The 9,057-nt window shown below is 37.0% G+C and overlaps 1 protein-coding gene across 1 annotated transcript; it reads right to left on the reverse strand.

Moving 5' to 3' along the window:
- Positions 1 to 2,415: 2,415 nt before the first annotated feature.
- aoc1 (amine oxidase copper containing 1) lies at positions 2,416 to 8,731 on the reverse strand. Its single transcript, XM_067434855.1, has 6 exons — positions 8,447 to 8,731; positions 7,178 to 7,369; positions 4,790 to 6,334; positions 4,367 to 4,655; positions 4,158 to 4,290; positions 2,416 to 2,937 (listed from the first exon to the last, which is right to left on the reverse strand). The coding sequence occupies exons 3-6, from the start codon at positions 6,324 to 6,326 to the stop codon at positions 2,668 to 2,670; spliced, it is 2,229 nt and encodes a 742-aa protein (XP_067290956.1). The 5' UTR covers positions 6,327 to 6,334; positions 7,178 to 7,369; positions 8,447 to 8,731; the 3' UTR covers positions 2,416 to 2,667.
- Positions 8,732 to 9,057: the final 326 nt, after the last annotated feature.

Raw genomic sequence — 9,057 nt, forward strand, 5'->3', positions numbered from 1 at the left:
TGTTTGGGGTTAAGGTTACAGAAACTAGTTTCTTAAAATACACAATACTATCACAAATTAAAACACAGACGCATCTTGATAAATAGAATAAACATCATTTATTGATATTTTTGTGGTAATTTCACGATTTACTAGCTATTTGACAAAGTTAAACACATTTGCGCGCGCAGTTGGAGACGTCTGACAGGACAGGTAAGTTCGTTTTTTCTGAGGTGAGAGACTTTTTATTTCTAAACAAGATGCAAAAATAACTCTAGAATAACGACAATAATCTAATCTGACAGCAGATGATAAATCAGTGCAACACGTTTTGTTTGTGCAGCCTTCGGTGTGCTATCGGAATTATCACAAATGCATCATTTTGATACACAAATTCCCAAGATGTGCCGGCCATAAACTTTAAACAAAGAACTGTGACGGGTAGCCTATCGATGATTGATTCGTTTTTTCACCCTCAAAAGAGCCAGATCGTCTTGTCTTGTCATTAGCCTAAGTAGTGCATATATTTACATTTTAACATAAACGAGTAATCATTTGAAGCGTATTGTGTTTTATACACAGCGAAAACAGCCGGCCGACTGATATTATACGGAATCGGCAGAAATCTGGATATAGCATTGTAAAGGAATATGGTTGTCAATAATCTAATTGGGACTATCATTTTGTTTTTAATAAGATTATATATATATATAAAACTTTTTATATATAAGGGCTGTGTGATATTGAAGAAAAATGCGATATACGATATCTTGTTGAATAATTCGATATGCGATACGATATTGCAATTAGTGTGTAAAATCTATTTCAATTATATTAAAAAAATATTTAAAAACTGAGAATGAAACCATTTGTGTTTCACATTCTTTCTGGGAAAAGAAAGCATCGCTACAACTTCTGAAAGTGACCAGCAGTGTTTTTTAGCAAACATTTGTGTCACACATTGTTCACGTTTCGGTGTGTGTGTCAAACAGCACAAGACTGCAAGTTATTGTTTTTCGCAAATTATTGCATTTAATAACTCTTTTTAACGTCAAGCAAGCCACATAAGTAACAGTATGTGTCCAGTCTATTCTCTGCCGATGTGGGACCTAAAACGTACACTTTTCACAATGTTGAAGTATAGCATATTAAAATCATTCAGATATTGCAAGCCATTGCGATATACATATTGCGATATGTACATTTGCCATATTTCGATAATTTCGATATATTGCACAGCCCTTATATATATATATATATATATATATATATATATATATATATATATATATTTATAAACCAACAAGAGACGGCTGGAGACAGAGAGCTTTAATACATATGATCAAAATCTTACAAACTTATTTTTTTTTACAATACAGCATTTTTGCTTTTGAATGTGAATATATATATATATATTAAATATACACGCGCACACACACACACACATATATGTGTATATATATATATATATATATATATATATATATATATATAAATACACACGCACACACACACACACACACACACATTATATTTATATATATATATATATATATATATATATATATATATATATATATATATATATATATATATATATATATATATATATATATATACGTGTGTATATATAATGTGTGTTGTGTGTGTGTGTGTGTGTGTGTGTGTGTGTGTATATATATATATATATACACATGTGTGTGTGTGTGTATTTATATATATATATATATATATATATATATATATATATATATATATATATATATATATATATATATATATATAATATATTCACATTCAAAAGCAAAAATGCTGTATTGTAAATAAAAATAAGTTTGTAAGATTTTGATCATATGTATTAAAGCTCTCTGTCTCCAGCCGTCTCTTGTTGGTTTCCATGGGAGACCCTGCAGGTGAATTGTGGACTGTTTGCAGAGAGATTCCAGAATGGAGCTGTTTGCATAAGGAGCCTGTTTCCCGCTCCTGCTCGGCCCATACAGGACAGCTGGAGCCGTGCGAATGCGGATGAAGCATCCTGAATCCTGGATGCTCTTGGCTGATAAGCCCCGTCCATGGATACATCCTCTCACTTACGGATTTCAAGGGTACTCACTTCATCTCACAATGTGGTTACCGTGGCAACCAGTATAAACACACAGTATTCTCAGTACAAAAATTATTACACATTCATATTCAAAACACTTCAGCAAGTGTATCTCACGAAAAACTCGTTATGAAATGAACCTTGAAACAATCTGTTTATTATCAATGCCATTTGATTAATACAAAAATTAGCAAGATCCTAAATTATCTCAATTTAGAAACAATTTTAACAGATTGAGAATATTTTTTTTTTGTTGCATTGTGACATTATTTTCATTACATATAACCTGCAATTAAGCTAATATTTATATAAAATGTATGCAAAATATATCTTTATATTGATTGTGAATTGAAATATGACAAAGACATTTCTATGTGAGGATTGTGAAAATATTTAATGTCAGAAGAAGATACAGTTTTACATTTAAAGGTCTTGGGGTTCATTTGTTCAGATGAAATGTAAAAAGTGTTTTTATGGTTGTAAATATTTGACACCGTTAGCATTTAAAGGCGTAAACTCTGCGCTTTTTCTAAATATTATATACAGCACAAGAACACCAACACGACATGAAGCTCAGTCTCTTTCTAGACACCTCCGTATGTGCCATTATAGAAGAAAGGCTCATCTGAGACACAGTGACCTATGACCTCTGGAGTCCATCTTTGAATCTTTGGCTGGCCCTTTTCATCTGGCCGCACAATGATTGTGCTGCGGGACGCAAGCGAAGGGTCCTCGTCAAAAAAGTTGAAGGGACGCAGGAAGAATCCCACCGAATTTCCTGGAGTCGCGGTGTTTGGAATGTCTTCAGCATGAGGAATGTGTAAGAATCCCACAGACACCCAAGCAACCAAATCCTGCAAAGAAATGTGTCTATTAATTTACCTATTACAAGGATTATTATTGTCAACTACAGCTAAAACAATACAAATACATTTTCGTTATTGGGTATAAAATAAGATATAAAGGGGTCAGGATATTAGAATTGTACATTTTTCTTTATCTTTTGATATATTAGAGGACTTTGTACCATTAAAACATCCTGCAAGATTCATAGCTTAAAACGTCCTCCTCATTATAAGCAGCATTTATTTAATCAAGCTCCAAGGGGGGCAAGATGGTTTGTACCCAGGGCCCAAAATTTGGTGCTACGCCGCTGTGGGAAGGCATTTATTTTCAATGAAAATAAGAAAATATTTTAGATGTTTATATTTGTTTATAGGGTTAAGGTAGGATTAGTGAGGGCTTTATTGTCCTAATCGCATATCGCATATGTACAACAACACTGAGGTGCAAATATTATCTGCCACTATATTTAAGTATAAATAACATCTAACTATTACACTTGTTACAAAGAAAATGCTATTTTTACATAGTGTAAATAGTATATATTTTTTGGTTTTGTTTTTTGATCCCATTCAACTTTTTATTTTATTTTAGTTGGTTGCAAAGGCAATGTTTCAATTTTAAGTTGATGTACTAAAATAACTAGTCATTTGAAATAAGTAAAACAAAATATATAAACATACAATTATAATAATAAAAATGACAAAACCAGACAATTACAAAAAATGCTTTTCTTACTAAGTATTTTTATCTTGTTTCTAGTCCAAATATCTAAAAATTCTTACATTAAGATTTTTTCCCCCTACATTTACTATTTTTTGCAGTGTACTTAAACTATAATTACAATGGAAATGGAAATATATGAATAAAAACTAATTTAAAATATTAATAAAAATAATAATCGTATAATCAGATGCTAAAATAACACTTCCCAATCTTCCCAATCTGTCAGTGAGATCTTTATTGTTTGGCACTGAATTCAGTAGAATACTTATATATTGCCGTTCTGAGGATATTTCCTGTTCCTACTACCTCTGAATAAATATCTGATAATGTTTGGCATATCTTCAAGCTGTAAAGCAACTTGTTACTATTGAAATATTGTTTATAGTTGTTACTGTTTTTTTCATTGTCCTGTCTGTTTTATAGTGCACGTGAGGACCTGTTTGGACTGCACAAGGCTCATTTAGAATTGGAGGTCAAGTCATTCTTCAATCCTCAATCTGTGTACCTGGTTAACAATGTTTTCATTGTTGCGAATGAAATCCTCGAAGGAAACAACAGGCTCCCAAGGGTCATTCTGAGTATAGATGGTACTGCTGGAGACTTCGTTGTCCTTGTGTCTGGTTACAGCCAGTGGGTATCTGCAATCAACAAAATCATGTAGATTTGCTTAACAGAACACAAAATAGGCAAATGTTTTATTTTGTGAGAGCCCACCTTGACCACGTAATGCCATTTTCCTCCCTCCAGCCCCGGGGCAAAACACTGTTACCATGCGAGTTGTACTGAATTCGATAGCCCTTCTTATGCCCCCACTTGTTGTTTTGATTGGGATTGTAGAAGTGCAAGTATTTGGGAAACTTCTTGCCAAAGCGGAAGGCAGCGCTACGTTCAGTTTCATGCTGCGTCCTCTGCATCTTCGATTGCACGATGAAGTGTTCTGGGCTCCAGGGGTTGGTAAAGTTAACATATTTCAGATCAATGGATTCAAAGCTGTTATCCCTCCCTGTTCAAAGAGACAGAGCAGAAATGGTCTTTTTATCAATGAAACAGATTAGGCAATCAGCTCCAATTGTGTTGTAATTTGCACAGAGATCACAAAATAGATCGAGTTCAGATTGTACACCGATAACAACTCACCTGCAATGTCAAGGTCCACTTTGTAATGAATTAGATGAGTGTGCAGGTTGCCAAGTACATAGTTGTAAACCCTGGCTCCATAGTTCAGTCCGTTTTCCGTGAAAAACGTTGCATGGATGTACCCAGTCGCACTCACTCTAGACTCCATTACGCCATTCTGGTAAAAGACAAAGTCCCAGATGTAGTCGTAGTTGTACACGGTTGATGTGGTTCTGATCACCAGAATCTGGTTTTCCAGGCCTCCGTAGAAATTAAAGCCTCCTTGGAAGTTGCTGTTGAAGTGTCTTCTAAGAGGAAGTCCTGTGGTCATTTCAAAGATGCAGAGGGCGTTTCTGTAACGGACAGGTTTGTCCGTATCATAGTAATGGTAAAGGTCTACATAATGAGCAATTTCTGGACAGTCGATCCCAGGTGCCAATTCATAATTCGAGGTTCCCATCGCCCACCCGGCATCAATGTATTTGGTCTGCATGGCGGCTGGAGTATCTCCAGAGTAGAAGGCGATGGCTTCCTGCAGGGAGATTTCATAAGCAATTCTCTCTCCGTTGAAGCGAAGGTCAAAGATCTGCAACCCAGCTGAAGAGCGAACCCGATAGGCAAAGGACCATCCTGCATATTCCACAAAGTTCCCATCCACGTGGAATCTGCTGCCTTCGGGTTCGACAAGCTTTGCTCCATGGATATTCGTCCGTGTGTTCATGTGTCCACGGGGGATGTACGTCGAGTAAAGATCGTTCTCATCATGCTCGGGCAGCTTGACTTTTGAGATCGTCCCTTTCTCGTACTTCTGTACAAGTTCATCCACGCTGTCGAAGTACTGTCCGTTATACCACACCTTCTCCACCGTCCACTTTTTGTGATCCAGGTCTTTGTGGTTAATGAGGACCTCGAAGCCCACGGGATGGATGAAGTAGCCCTCAACAAACTTCTGCAACATTATCCACGTCCGCCTTTCTCCTGGTCCTAACCCACGAGGAGCGATGTCCGAGAAGGTCAAGCAGCGTTTTGTGCAATTGCCGTAAGTAAACCCGGTGCTCTCCTCCAGAATCTTGTTTGCTTTAGCCGCTACTTTCTCCAAAACAACATTTAGATGCTCGTACTCTACAGAGGATATCGGCCTTGACTCGAAGCGGATGGGGCGGTCACCCTTAAACGTCTTCAACTGGTAGGATTTCGGGAAAGGCAGGGGGCCAACGATAAGCTCCGTTATATTGGGCTCCATCTGGTTCCCGAATTGCACCACAACACGCGCCTGCCGGGAAGGTTTCGCCTGTCCTCTGTCCAGCGCACGGAGCGCCTCGTGTTTTCGGGGAACGTTGAGCTCCATAAGCAGGATGCTGTTCTTCTTGAGGGACTTCTTTTTTGATGAGGTTAGGCCCAGCTCGCTGCAGGAATACAGGTAGTCTCTCACGGCGTACATCTCTCGGGGAGTGAGATCAGCAAACATCAAAGCTCCGTGTTGAGCCCATTCTCGTGTTCTTGACGACACGGAGGACGCTGCTAGGGAAGCCAGGAGAAGAATCCAGGAGAACCACATCTTGGCTCCTGCGAAATGCAAAAAAATGCTGGTTCATCAGCAATTGTTTTTTTTAATGGTGATAATAATAGCTGTGATTGTCCACCAGTTACTCAAACACCAAACCAGCACTAGATCAGCTTATATCAGCATTAAATTAATTCTGCTTCTTCTTCTAAAAAGAACATTTCTAACACTGAGCTTACAAACTATGACCACCAATCTCTGCACACCTTCTGAACATATGCTATCTATCTATCTATCTATCTATCTATCTATCTATCTATCTATCTATCTATCTATCTATCTATCTATCTATCGATCTATCCGTCCGTCCGTCCGTCCGTCTGAATATCTATATATTCATCTATATCTATCTATCTATCTATCTATCTATCTATCTATCTATCTATCTATCTATCTATTAGTTCATAAATTTGTCTTTCTTACATTTCAGTCTAATGCTGAGGTTATCATTTTTAGAGCTCTTTGATTCTGTGTGTCTTTATTACAGATAATCTGTACCAAATTATAGTAATAAAGACACAAAGGTTTCATGAGCCAGCACCTCTCTCTTCCTCTCTCTTCCTCTCTCTTCCTCTCTGCTTCCTGCTTCCCCACAATCTTCCTCCAACTGAAATGGGCTCTTTTTAAGCTGATGTTGTTTTTCTGCCACCGAAAAGCTGTAACAATTTTTATAGTCTTTTCTTTCTAGTCGCAATCTGTTTCTAACATTTTCTCCAGCAGTATCGACTCAAGTGCACTGTGATGTAACCCTCCATTGCTTAAAGGTCCAGTGACTCACCTTGTAATTAGAATAAAAAGGAGCGACAAATAATAACAGCACATTACAAATGAATGAATTAGATTACCTTCAGTGGGTGCTTACAAGTTTGCAAGCTCGATCAATTCCTCGAAAGCGTGGCTGCTACAGCTGCAATGTGTTTTTGGATCAGCCAGTGAATGCAGTCCTCTTCTGAATCGTACGGCTCTGATCTTTCTGCTTTTATCAGCCACCCACTGCTCTTGAATGGAAGGTGATTGGCCAGCAGAAGGTCATAAAACTTCAGAAGAACAAAAGCGAGAGATGATTGATGGGCTTGCTTGCATTATCAGTGCACATTTCACAGGGTAAGATTATCACAATGAACTTGATGTGTTTCAATGTGAAATTGAGAATTAGAGCTGCGTGCTCACAGGTGTTTGCATCGTTTATATTTTAAAATGTGCATTTTGTTCAATTTTCAGATATCAGGAAGGAAATTAGGTTTGTATGTTTTTCTTTCAGTCCATTCCACATTCATATCATCACCTCTTCATTTTTTCCTGGGCTTTTTTACATCATATTTCCCTTATATATCAATATTTTTACAGAACCAACTAGTAATACAGTTTTGTGCACACATATCCGGACAACACTATATCATGTAAATCAGTATTCAAATAAAATATCCAGTTTTTCCATACTTTATGTAATTTATGGAATGCACAATGTAAATTGAATAACAGTGAAATATACAGAATTATGTACAATTTGGTATATAATGGAATGTAAATGTAACCTAGAAATCTAGACGTCCCCTAGCGGCAGCAAATTTAATCTGCCTGCGAGTGTCGTCTAGCACAGCCTTTCTCAAAGTGGGTGCCGCGGCACACTGGGGTGCCCCCTGACTGTGTCAGGGGTGCCGCCAAAAAATTACGTAGGCTAAAAAAAAAAAAATCTGAAATTTCATATATAAAATATTTGAATTTATATAAATACATTCTTCTTCTTTATATCCCTTTAGCACGTACGATCACACATTTACACATGTGATTAGAACGGTCAGTGCATCACGTTCATTCAAATGTAAATTCAAATGTGCTTTCGCGTTGGCTTGCACTGAGCCAGAGACGGGCTCGCTCAGAGCTGTCATATATCACAACTTTTCAGTGTTTTCAGCCACATAATGTTTATTTTGGGTTTCATACATATACGTACTAAAAAAACAATACATTTAGAGTTTGTAAAATACACAATGATGAAAAATGAAGAGGCAATATTAATCCTTTCCATTATAATTAGTTTTATTCATATATCAGATACACATTGTGTCAGTAACTTTAAAGTTTACTCTATTCCCAGTTCACCTGCTACTTACTTTTATGTATTTTGGGAGAAGTGGATGAATTCACGTCTTGTAAATCCAACAGATCCGATTTTCTGAACTGCGCCTGTGGCGGCGATGGCGGTGCCCGTCGTGCATACAGCTCAACTAACGCGATCGTTATAAAGGTGTTTAAACAACAAAACACTTCCACTTGTATATATTTGACAATCGGAATATCAGATATTTCAGGCCATATCTAACAAATTAGTGAATATTTTGAATAAAAAAGGAAAAATGACAAAAGCAGATCATCATTCATTCAGCTCTGTTGTTGCTGCGGTGTGTCACGTGAAAAGCAATGACGCGTCACCATGGAAACCATAAAGTGACACATTAATAACGATCGCTTTGAAAAACTCACGCTGGGGGGTCAGCCAGAAAGTTTTACATTTACATTAATTTTAGATAAATATATATATAAAATTAACCATAAAAATCCGTCTCACATCAGTAACTGTCATGACGTCCTCACCGGGGTCGCGTGACTGTGCAGTTGGTTACATTGTTTTATAATTTAACCGCGAAAATACATTTGATTTCACAAAGAGCAAGAAACAAGCAACAGCAGCATGGATCGTTTTTTAAAAGAAAAGCCCCACAAG

Source organism: Pseudorasbora parva, chromosome 24, assembly GCF_024679245.1.
Source record: "Pseudorasbora parva isolate DD20220531a chromosome 24, ASM2467924v1, whole genome shotgun sequence".
NCBI lineage: Eukaryota > Metazoa > Chordata > Actinopteri > Cypriniformes > Gobionidae > Pseudorasbora > Pseudorasbora parva.